The sequence below is a fragment of the Mobula birostris genome, chromosome 12 (assembly GCF_030028105.1).
Source record: "Mobula birostris isolate sMobBir1 chromosome 12, sMobBir1.hap1, whole genome shotgun sequence".
Classification (NCBI taxonomy): Eukaryota; Metazoa; Chordata; class Chondrichthyes; order Myliobatiformes; family Myliobatidae; genus Mobula; species Mobula birostris.
This window is the reverse complement of record NC_092381.1, coordinates 27,624,509-27,637,513: the sequence shown is the minus strand read 5'-3', so window position 1 is coordinate 27,637,513 and position 13,005 is coordinate 27,624,509. Positions and strand designations below refer to the sequence as shown.

At 40.0% G+C, this 13,005-nt stretch overlaps 1 protein-coding gene across 1 annotated transcript in view; it reads left to right on the top strand.

The window, feature by feature from the left end:
- The window catches only part of LOC140206277 (phospholipid phosphatase-related protein type 5-like), a 192,278-nt gene that overhangs the window by 101,036 nt on the left and 78,237 nt on the right, over positions 1-13,005 (top strand). The window contains exon 2 of the mRNA XM_072274605.1: positions 3,356-3,488. Coding sequence (XP_072130706.1) covers positions 3,356-3,488 — 133 coding nt within the window. The remainder of the gene's footprint in view (positions 1-3,355; positions 3,489-13,005) is intronic.

The window sequence follows — 13,005 nt, the reverse complement described above, 5'->3', positions numbered from 1 at the left end:
TGCTTCTGTGCTACCTAATGTGCTAACAAAACAAATTACATTAAACTAGGAGAAATAGTGGAAAATTATTCGTGAACGGTATTCAGTCTCGGTTTCCTGGTTCTGGATGGATGAATTACTGAAGAGTAATAGTTATGGTCACGTGACCTCTGCCTGTATGACCTCCTTTAAGTTCAATTTGCAGATGTCATTACAGTCATGGAACGATCTCAATATTTCATCCAGAAGTTGAGTGGCGTCATTCATTATTTTCCCTACATATTCGTGTTTGGAATCTGGACATCAGCACTCATTAATCATCCCCTGTGACCATTAAGATGTTGATGGTGAATCACCATCTTGAACTTTTGCAGTTCTTCAAGTGAAAATACTCCCAGATGCTGTTAGATAAGGAGTTCCTGCATTTAGACCTAGTGAAGAGGGATCAGTGCATTACCTGTGCTTCTAAATCAGGACAGTGTGCCTCTTGGTGGTGGTGTTCTCATGCTTGCTGTTCTTGTCCTTCATGTTTGGGAGGTGCTGTTGGAGTAGCTAAGGGAAGTAACTGCACCATATTTATCGATAGTGCTGCTACTCTTTTGTAATGATGAAGGGAATGATCTTTAGGATGGTTGATTGGAATTGGTCAATTTATTGTTACATGTACTGTATTTAGCTAAGTGAAAAGCTTGTCTCCTATACTTCAGTCAGATTAGATCATTGCAGAGTCGCAATGGAAATAGAACAAGGGAAAACAATAACAATGCAGAATGAAGTCTAACAGTTACAGAGAAAGTGCACTGCAGCTAAACAATAAGTTGCAAGTTCATAATTGGGTAGATAATGAATTTCAGAGTCTACTTTGCTATGCAGTGGTCCATTCAAGATCTGATAACATCAGAATAAAGCTATCCTTGAGCCTCGTGGTACATTCTTTCAGGCTTTTGTATTTTCTGCCCAGACAGAAGACTAGGGGAAGGGAGGGTGCCTGGGGTGGGTAAGGTCTTTGATTATACTGGCTATGTTACTGAGGCAGTGAGAAGTATAGACAGGCTGGTTTCCTTGATGTGCTGAACTGTGTCAACAACTCTCTGTAGTTTCTTGTGGTCACATGTACAGTAGTTGTCATACTGAGCTGTTTTTCATCGAAACAGAATGCTTTCTATGGCACATCAGTAAGAATTGTTGAGGGGCAACAGAGGCTGTTTTAGATGCAGGTGAGTTTCAGGAGGGCTGTTGTCACAGCACTTATCCAGGGAAATACTTTATCTCCACATAGACTGTGTGATGAATTTTCTTTTACCAATGCTGTCCTCAATGAAGACAGTGCAAGGGTTAAATAGGTGTAATCTGTTTTATTGCTCTACTTATGAGATAATGGACCCTGATTAGTAGATATATTTTGCAGGACTCAACAAACTCAGGATGTGCTGTTGCTAAGCACACTTGGTGATGGACATTGAAGGCACCACCCAGAGTGCATATTGATCCATTGTTAATTTCACTACTTCCAGTTGCTGATCAACATGGAGGAGTACTGATTCATCAGCCGAGGGTTGACTAAAGGTGATAATTGGGAGATTTCCTTTCCTGTGTTTAATTCCCCCTGCCTTCAGAATCAGGCTTATTATCTCTGACTTGTGTTTTGAAGTTTGTTATTATGCAGCAGCAGGAGAGTGCAAGACATAAAATGACTATAAGTTTAAAAAAATCAATAATGCCAAAGGTTAATTACAAGGTAGCGGTCATGAGCTATTCATAAATCTGATAGTAGAAGCAAAGAAGCTGTTCCTAAAACACTGAGTGCGTGTCATCATGCTGCTATACCTCCTCACTGATGGTAGGAATGCAAAGACGATGTGTCCTAGATGGTGAGGGATTTTAGTGATATATGCTGCCTTCCTGAGGCCCTGCTTCTTGAAGGTATTCTCAATGACGGTGAAGGTTGTGCCACCTCTGGTGTGTTTGTCCTGCTGGGGGGCGGGGGGGGGGGCAAGATGCACCAATAGATTGTGATAGAGGAGTCCAAAACATTGTCTCCAAAATATAAACTCTGGGTAGAACTAACCTGGTCTATTGCTAGACTAATTTCTGGGATGGCTCACCCAGTTTAGACTTCTGTCCTCAGATGTTTGTGAAGAGGATTTTGCAAGATCAGCTGGGCTGGGAGCAACTTTGCCATGTCCAAAATCTGTGTCTTGGTTGATGCAGCCAAATAGTCCAGTATTATTCCTTCTCTATTTTTTAAAAGATAGATAGTGGTACTGATGCACATAAGCATTAAGCTGCGTCTGATGGAGTCAACCACATGGGGTGAGTCTGGAGTCAAACATAGGTCAGACCAGGTTTGAAAAATCTCTTCCCCTGAAAGGCTTTGGTGAACCAAGTGCATTATTTTTGACAATCCAGTTATTTCGCATGGACATTGTTTCACAAATTCCAGAGATCAAATGTATTAAAATCCATTTGGATTTGAACTCGGCTCTCAGGATTGTTTATCCAGAACCTCTGGATTACCAAACTAGTAATATAACAGATGTGCCACCACTTTGTCAATATAGGTATTTGAAACTGAAATTACTGCCTTCAAGGTATTCCAGCATGGAATGAATAACTAACTGATTAACCAGATGGTGCAGAATGGAAATTGGGAACTTGGGCCATGAACCAAGCATATAACAAAATTAATTTTTCACCTGAGACATGGTATTGGTGCTCAGGCAAAAAGCAATTTAGTATATCACCACCTTCCAAAGGGCACCTTAAGATGTACATAATAAAACATACGAATAGAAGCAGAAGTAGGTGATGTGACCCTCAGTGCTGCTCCCCTATTTATTGTGATACTGACTGATCCTGTTATCAGTTACTGTAAGACCATCAACCCGTTCATTCAATAAATAAAAATAAAATTTTCATTTCAGGACAAACTGGGAAAATATAATCCCATTTGTAATTTCAATTTAATGCAAACCACTCGAAAATCCAGTTGTCAAGTACAGTTGAAAGTGTGTGTGATTGTGGCAGGGACTCCTTGTATAAGACTTCAAACTCCAGGATTCAAAAAAACATCAGAAAATGGTGAATCATATCAATGAAAGCATCTGATGGAACAGTAGATACAATTATGTATCAGCCCTATCCACCAGCAAACAGATTCTAATGTAATTGCTCTGCGATTACATTCAATTGGCAACAAGCACCCAATTACTGACAAAAAAATACATCCAAGGAAACTTGGCGCATATAGATCATTTACTTAGATGCTAACTAAACAAAATTAAATCTGTAATTGTTGATTGTGGCAAGTGTGTTAGAACTTCCATGCTTTATTTTGCTAATTTTAAAATGCAATAATCTTCTTATTCTTTATAAGATAATCGTGGGAGAAGTGGCTGTATTTTTACTTCAATCAGCTTCTAAAGAGTTTGGAAATCGTGAGAAGGCAATAATAACTGGAGACTGTTGTTACATCAATCCGCTGGTGCGCAGAACAGTCAGGTTCCTTGGTAAGAGTAACATTTAAAGTTCTCCCAGAAGACGCTTGTCATTTTATGAGGTTGATTTTTCTAAATTAAAAATAAGATGAAAGTCTTGGTATTTTGTTTGTTGCATTTCCTTCCCTGCTGTGTAAAAGACAACCTTTAGGATGTACAAAAAATAATATTTTCACAAATTACTAATACTAAACTGTTAAAAAGTAACAGGAAAAACATCTTCATTATTTGTCTGGCTGCGAGTTACCTAAAAGTAATACCAACTATTTCACATATACTGCTGCAATCATTGAAGAGCTAATTTCATATACTGTATCTACATAGAACTATAGTTTTTGAACAGTTTTCTGGTTTGACATAAGGACAGGTTGGCTTTCATGAAATACAGATTAGTACAAAGAGCTCTTATTTACTGAGTTCTATGGTTTTTTGCAATGTTCATATTGGCATACTTCAGTTGAAAGAGAAATAGCAATTGACTGAAGAGACATTATTGAGGAAATAGTTTTTAGTGCTTCTCACTGAAGAATGATAACAGATGGGAATCTTAGTGACAGCAATGATTATTGCCAGCTGATAGCACAAGGTAGCTTACAAATAGGTGAAAGATGTCTTCATGGATTGAATATGAGCCAATTATGCAGTGAAAGCCATTTTATTTTAGGATTTTCCTATAGTCAATTCCTCGGCCTCTATCAATCCCAGTTCTATGCTGTTCATTGCAAAATTACAATAAATAAATAGCCTGCAGCCTTCAGTCTGAGTATTAAATTAGTGGCAAATTACTTCGAACAATTTGTCTTAAATTTCCTATCCACCACTTAGTGAGCTGTTTCAATGGGAGGCTTTGAGGTCCATGGGCCAAATGTAGGCAGGTGGGATTAACTCACTGGACAACACAGTCAGTATGGACTGTTTGGGCTGAAGGGCCTTTTTCCATGCTATATGACTCTGGGACTAGCTCCTTTGATAAAATAACAAAAAAATCAAATAAAAGCATTAAGCATACAAATACTCATATGTTAAGGTGTAATTTGAAAGATTTGCATTTTAAAATCATCTTAAAAAGTGACTGCACTTCTCTGTATTGTGGATTGGCTTTGTGGGAAATATGCAATTATATTTTTCTCTGTTTAATAAAAAAATTCAAAACTATTCTCTATTGCATTTGTCCTATCCTTTCTCCACAACTACCTAAAATTACTTGGTTATACAATAGAGCTATAGCAGTCTTTTAAACTTTAAATGTCTGCTTAGATATCAGGAAAGAACAAAGTGATTTGATACAAACAACAGACTTCTGTAAAATATCAGATGGTCAGGTAGCATCTGAGGAGAGAAATGGACAGTCAATGTTTTGGGTCGAGTATCTTAACCTGGACTCCAGATTCTCGAATCTGCAGTCTCTTATGTCTCCAATGTGATCTAATAATTTGAAACAAAACCTTAAAAACAATTTGTAATGAAAGGCCTGATCAAAAGGTCTAATCAACCCATAAACTGAGTATATAATTAACAATTTTAAGCCATAGCATGTAGGTGGAGAATATTGTTGATATAAACAGAAGTGTATGCACATTTAAAGTGAAAACAACTTGCTGTTTCATTAATATACAGTGAAACATTATGTATTTGCTTCTTGATATTGTCAAAAGGAATTTCTTTCTGAGTTTTCCCACTTCACCAGATGCAGGACTACAAGTAAATTGTACAGTGCAATATGAAAATAAACTTAAAAGTACTCAAAATAATGGTTTAAGTAGCAAACCAAACAGTTTATCTTTTACTGTCAGGTGAGCCTGACAGCTAGTAAGTTCATTAATGATTAGTAATATCACTCTTTGCATATTTTTCAATGGTTATTGAACACTCTGCAATGGATTTTTACAGTCTATCTCCTTGGTTACAGTGTAGGAACTGATGGTCTGCCATGAATATTTCAACTAAATGAAAATAGCATTTGCTGTCATAGAATTGTACTGTTTGACTCAGCTGGTCTGTGAACTGTGTCAAGCTCTTCAAATTTGAATATTCTTACTCAAATGTGAATATAGAGAATATTGGTGTAGTTACTTATATCTAGCAAAATTTAACTTCTCTCTTTGTAATTCTTTGTACAGAGGTACTCAAATATAGACTGTTCTTCCATTTATATAAGGCAACGTCCCCAATTGTACTTTTACCTGACTTCAAACAGTTCCAGTGTCTATATATAGGGGTATTAAATGGATAAGTCATGTCTACCTCCTCCTGAACCTATCACTATTACAGAAGCCCACCTGGCTTCACCTATGACCTTCTAACTATCCTCCATCCAAACCCCCCACCTTTTTTATTCTGGCATCTTTCCCCTTCCTTTTCAGCCCTGAAAAAGGGTCTCAGCCCGAAATGTCGACTGTTTACTTGTTTCCATAGATGATTTGCTGTGTTCCTCCAGCATTTTGTGTGCGTTACTATTACAGAAGTTTGTGTTCAGAGCAATTAGCTTACCCAAGATACCAAGAAATGGCTAAGTGCTGGTACACTCCACAGGTAACAATGATACAATGGTTGTAGGCATCAGTTTAGCCGTTTTTCCAGTGGTTGTAACAAAACACATTGATGAAGGTACAGCAGTGGATGTAGTGTATATGGATTTCAGTAAGGCACTTGATAAGGTTCCCCATGCAAGGCTCATTCACAAAATAATGAGGCATGGGATCCATGGAGACCTTGCTTTGTGGATCCAGAATTGGCTTGCCCACGGAAGGCAAAAGGTGGTTGTAGATGGTTCGTATTCTGCACGGAGGTGTTCCGCAGGGATCTGTTCTGGGACCCCCTCCTCTTTGTGATTTTTATAAGTGACCTGGATGAAGAAGTAGAAGGGTGGGTTAGTAAGTTTGCTGATGACACATAAATTGGGAGTATTGTGGATAATCTGGAAGGTTGTCAGAGGTTCCAGAGGAACATCGATAGGATGCAAAACTGGGCTTAGAAGTGGCAGTTAGAGTTCAATCTAGATGAGTGAGAAGTTGTTCATTTTGGTAGATCAAATTTGAAGACGGAATATAATATTAAAGGTAAGACTTGGCAGTGTGGAGGATCAGTGAGATCTTGGGGTCTGTATCATGGACACTCAAAGCTGCTGAGCAGGTTGACAGCGTTGTTAAGAAGGCATATGGTGCGTTGGCCTTCATCAACTGTGGGACTGAGTTCAAGAGCTGTGAGTTAATGTTACAGCTATATAAGACCTTATTTAAACCCCACTTGGAGTACTAATTTTAGTTCTGGTCACCTCACTACAGGAAGGATGTGGATACTATAGAGAGAGTGTAGATTTACAAGATTTATAGAGGAGATTTACAAGGATGTTGCCTGGATTGGAGAGCATGTCTTATGAGAATAAGTTGAGTGAATTTAGCCTTTTCTCCTTGGAGCGACAGAGGATCAGAGGTGATCTGACAGAGGTGTACAAGATGATGAGAGGCATTGATCGTGTGGATAGCCAGAGGCTTTTTCCCAGGGCTGAAATGGCTAACATGAGGGGACATAGTTTTAAGGTGCTTAGAAGTAGGTAAAAGGGGAGATGTCAGAGGTAAGTTTTTCATATAGAGCATTGTGGGTGTGTGGAATGCATTGCCAGTGAAGGTGGTAGAGGTGGATACAAAGGAATCTTTTAAGAGACTTTTGGATACGTCCATAGAGCTTAGAAAAAATAGAGGGCTATGTGGTAGGGAAATTCTAGGCAGTTTCTAATGTAGGTTACATGGTCTGTAATGTGCTGTAGACTTTTATATTTCTATAATCAAACAGGCGGCCTGTTAAGCAGGTGGAAATCTTTCCACTAGTGTTCTCTCAGCAAAAAGAGGACTAATCTAATCCAGCAACCACTGCCCAAGAATAAACAAAATAAAGTAAATAACTCCATGTTTAACTGTGGCTTAGCATCTCCCAAAGTTCAAATGCCTGAATTTAAATGAATTCGGGTTGGTAGATGTTTATGGGAAGGGGGTAGGATTTAAGTTCGTTGGGAGTCTTTATGCACTTTTTTCATACCCCAAAATGGTGGACTCAATTTTTGCCTTGGAAAAATACTTGCTCTTGGCTAGTATGTAGTTGATATTCTAATAGTTATGAGGAGCCAATCTAATAGTGTAACCATGGGAGTAAATGTTGGATAAGTGAATTCTCCACTGGACCAAGGCTAGATGAAGACTGCAGTTCAAGGAGTACTCATCCAGGTCCACAAGGAAAATTTAGGCTCTCCTGCCCTGCATTTTCACCCACTGTCACCATCAGTATCCATAGCACTTAAACTCTGCCAGAGTTTGTCCCATGTGGCAAAATATAGATAAGAGAAGTATGTCAATATCACACCTATAAAGCCAAACTGTTTGAGTTATCCCAAGATCTTGATCTCGGTGTCCCAAGTGGGCCAGAGATTCTTCGTATCACATTCCTGGCCAAGATTTAAAACTGACCTTTTTATTTTCCATAACTTATTTGAATCCGCATTTGAGCAATTTATTTATTGTTCAAGAGACACGGGTTGTCACTTTATTCCAAAGCCTTTCTATCAATATTCACTTCCATTTATCTATTTCAAGCAACCCCTAATCTGTCCTGGATAGATTCTGACACTTTCCAGTCCCACTGTCCAACTAGTTAATATTGGCAGTTCAGTCGCTCTCACAAAGGCTGATTCTCTCTTGTGATTTTAGATGACTGTCATACATTGAAGAACTGTCTGACCAATGACTTGTGTCTATAATCAGTGAGACTAATATCTCTGCCTAATTGTGCACCATTGATCGACAGAAACTGTATTTAGGATGCATTATATAAATTGCTCAAGCACTATCACAAAAGCTTTAAATGATATCACTCTATGACGTAAATCCATGTTTATTCAAATCCACAAGCATCAACCCAGAATTTGCTTTTTATTATTAAAGATTACAAAATTCTAAAATTAATTCATGATTAAATAGTGCAAAACCTACATCAATTCAATGGCTGTGAATACATCAGTCTTTCAATACAGAATGCACTCAAAATGCATTTACAGCTTCTGGTGATTAGATTTGTAGTGGGTACAACAAAAAAGAAATTGGAGTAAAATTTAATCATCAATATTTCTCCCAGTTCTCATAATGCTCCATGTTCCCAATTGTCACTAACACCCATTCTTCTATACGCCGTCCCTTAACTTACTCAACAGGTGAGGCGTTTGCACTTGAAATCTTGTCTGCTGTTGTCAACAACATTGCTCTTTGACACCAGAATGAGACACTTTGTAGATATCAATGTTAATAAGGAATTTTATGCTGGATGCAGCCAGATGTACAATTTTATGGAGTGTATCCATCTCAACTCATATTTCCTCACTCTAGAGCAGGGGTTCCCAACCTGGGGCTCCATGGGCCCCTTGCTTAATAGTATTGATCCATAAAAAGGTTGGGAACCCATGCTCAGTGTGTAACCTTCCGTCACGTTATCCAACACAACATTTTGCATTGATCTATAAATGAAGCATTACATTATCCTCACTTTATCCTCACCTGGCTTCTAGTGCACACAGAAAACAGGAAACCACTTGATCTGATTCAGATACATACACTCAATGGCCACTTTTTAAAAACGTGTCTCCTGTACCTAATAAAGTAGCCTCTGAGTGTATGTTCCTGGTCTTTTTCTGTAGCTCAAGGTTCAATCTGTTGTACATTAAGAGATGATCTTCTGCATACCACTGTTGTAAGGCATGGTTACTTAAGTTACCATCGCCTTCCTGTCAGCTTGAACCAATCTGGCCATTCTCCTCTGACCTCTCTCATTAACAAGCCATTTCCACCCACAGAACTGCCACTCACTAGACGATTTTTTTTTTTGTTTCTTGCAACATTTTCTGTAAACTGTAGAGTCTATTGTGTGAGACAATCCCAGGTGATCAGCAGTTTCCGAGATGCTCAAACCACCACATCAGCAACCAACGTTCATTCCCCGGTGAAAGTCACTTAGATCACATTTCTTCTCCATTCCGATGTTTGGTCTGAACAACAACTGAACCTCTTGACCATCTCTGCAACGTTTAATGTATTGAGTTTCCGCCTCATGATTGGCTGATTAATGTGCAGGTGTTCAGGTGTACTGAGTGTATATGGTCAATGTATTATTTCCTCCCAGCACCCCATCTATGCTGAGCTAAACCATACAGGGTATCTTCCTATTCTGTATCAGTTGGAATATCAGGGCAGGCTCATGAATAAATTAGCAGGAGTTATTTGGAGAGGTATGTTATTGCAGAAAGCTGTGAAAAATTTTGCAGTTTCAGCATTATAGTGCAGTTATCTTCCATGGTTTAATGATAATGCTGAAATCTGGTCCTCTTGAATAAGGGAGAAGTATTGAAAATCCACTCTGAAAAAACAGAGAACATTACAGTACAAGAACAGGCCTTTTGGCCCAGAGTGTCTGTACTGACCATCTGCCTTCATGTGGCCTACATTTCCCCATTCCCTGCCTGTTCATGTACCTGTCTAAATGCCTCATAAGCATTGTTATCTTGTCTGTTTCTAACACTTCCCCTTGCAGTTTATTCCAGGCACCTAACACCACCTCTGTAAAAACACTCAGTTGGTAGTGCTGGGTGGCATGGTATCATAGCAGTTAGTGCCAACTGTAAAAAAATGGGACTCAATTCCGCCGCCGTCTGTAAGGAGTTTCTATGTTCTCCACATGACTGCAGGGGTTTCCTCCAGGTGCTCCAGTTTCCTCCCACATTCCCAGGATGTACAGTTAGGCTTGGTGAGTTGTGGGCATGCAATGCACACACTTGCAGGCTGCCGCAGTACATTCCCCGCTGAGCTGATTTGACATGAAACGATGCACCTCACTGTATTTCTCGACATACATGTGTCAAATAAAGCTAAAACTCATTTTATTCATTTCATAAGTCTGTCTTTAAACTTTCCTCATTCTTGAAGCTCCCTGGGGGAAAAAACGTACTGCATACGCTGTCTATGCATCCTTTAATTTTGTGTACTGTCATGTCACCCCTCAGCCCTCAACACTCCAGAGAAAACAGTCCAAATTTATCCAACATTTTCTTATAACTAATGCTTTCTAATCCTGGCAGTATCCAGATGAACCTCTTCTGAACCTTCTCCAAAACCTCCACAACCTTCCCATAATCGGGTGGCCAGAAGTGTACACAATACTCCAAATGTTACCTAAACAGATTTTTACACAGCTGTAAAATGGCTTTCCAGCTTTTATATTCAGTGCACTGACCAATGAGGGAAAGAATGACATAACACTGTCTCTACCACTTAATTAACTTGTTCAAAGGTTTATTTATTATCAAAGTATACAACTCCGTCAAAATGGATGTTGTGATGCCTCGAGGGAGGTATTGTAGTGGGTAGTGCTTGTCACTCTCACTTTCAGCTTCACAAGACTGCTGGCCAGTGGTAGAAAAGGAGAGCTGAGTGTGTAAGTCTCTCCCTGCCAGTACATAGCCTCACCAACAGCAAGCCTCATGTAGTGACTCGTCACTGGTGACACACAGAAACTGAACTTCTTTCGGACTTAGGCTGAAGTATAGAGGACGGGGAGGAGGTCTGGCCCCTGCAGACGTAGCACGCAGGCCCACTGGTATGTGGAGACACCCTGGTGTTCATGAATCAGTTCCCCAGCTATAGGTAAATAGCCCCACTGCCTTGCGGGCAGCCTTGGGAGAGATGAAGGCTACAGGAGTAATCCCAGACAGCAAATCCAGAGAGGATCCCCTAAGGCAGATGGACGTCATTGAACATCCTTCCAGCAGCTCCTGCAGCCAAACTGGTGCCAAGCGTGTTGCTTCATAAGCTTTCCTTTGGACTATACTGGTGAGGCCAAGAGAGGGATCTTGACAACTAGGCATCTCAGCATCTCTATACGTTCCGCCCAGGCTTGCGATGATGATCATCATCACCCATTGTCCTCCGAGACAGACGGATGCCAACCACCATACAACTCTGAAATTTTTCTTCTCCAGGTGGCCACGAAACCAAGAAAAAAAGGAACTGCAGCATGGTCATCAACCCCCAAATCCCTCCTCTCTGCCCAAAAAAAACAAACAAAAACGGAACAGGCATATCAACCTCCAAACCTCCCTGCCCTGCACACAAAATGATGAGAAGGATCGAGCAAAAAGCACAGAATACAAAAAAGCCATAAGTCTGGAAAAAAAATCCACAGTCCAAGTCCATATCCAAAATACAGAAAACCTGAGCAAAATTCTCCCTCTCCATAGAAGAGCACTGTCACCAGCAATAAAAAAGCATTTTTCCCTCTCCGTAGCAGGGTGATTTCCACCAGCGATAAAGAGGTGGTCTCCTCTCTCCATAGCAGAGCGATTCACCAATGATTTTAAAAGACAGTCTCCCTTCTCTAGCAACTGAGCAATCTCCCAGTGATAAAAAGGCAGGCAGGCAGTCGTGTTTCCACCTGCCTCACTGGTTTAATTGGTGAACAATGGAAGCTTTAATCCATGAAATGGAGTCGAATATCGGCTCACAGCCTTCTCATCACGAGGTTCCCGCACATTGCATCTACCTCCCAGAATCCCCTCGGAGAATGCAGAGCGCTAAAACATCCAAAGGATCTCCAAACTGTAAATCACTGTTCAAGATGTAAATGATATGTAAAAGACATAAAGGAAGTGAAATATACGGTTTCATGATCTATCCAGAAGATGTCAATTGAAGGAACGTTGCATGCAGGCGCTATCTTGACCGGAAGGTTAAGGTGTAAGTGTTGCCAGTTTCAGGAAGATATAGACTTGTATCGGAAGATCCCTCTGAACATTATCTTACAACTTACAGTATAATTTCCTCAAGTATTTGGCCTCCCAAACTGCAGTAGCACACACTACTCTGGATTAAACACCAAATTAATTTCTGAGATAGTAAGTGAATCCAAAAGAACCTCTCCCTGCCTTTTAAAGGTATTTACAAAAAAAATTATTGTTAAAATAAATCCATAGTTTTTTAAAGCAACACACAAATTACAGGAGGAGCTCAGCAGAGTCAGGCAGCATCTATGGAAATGAATAAACAGTCGACCTTTCAAGCCGAGACTCTTCCTCAGGACTGGAAAGGAAATGGGAAGACTCCAGAATAAAAAGGTGGGGGAGGGAGAAAAGGATAGGTATAAGGTGACGAGTGAAGCCAGGGGGGTGGGAAAGGTAAAGGGATGGAGAGGAAGAAATCTGATAGGAGAGGAGAAAGAGAAGGAGGAGGAGATGGTAGGCAGGTGAGAAGAGGTAAGAGGCCAAAGTGGGGAATAGAAGAAGAGGGAAGGGGGAGGGAAAACAATTTACTAGAAGGAGAAGTCAACGTTTGTACCATCAGCTTGGAACAAACTGAATATGGGGTGTGGCTCATCCACCGTGAGAGTGGCCACATCATGGAACACGAGGAGGCCATGGACCAACATGTCAGAGTGGGAATGGGAATTTTTTTTGCCTATTATTTGAACCTTCAATAAAATAATATTCAACAAATAAGAA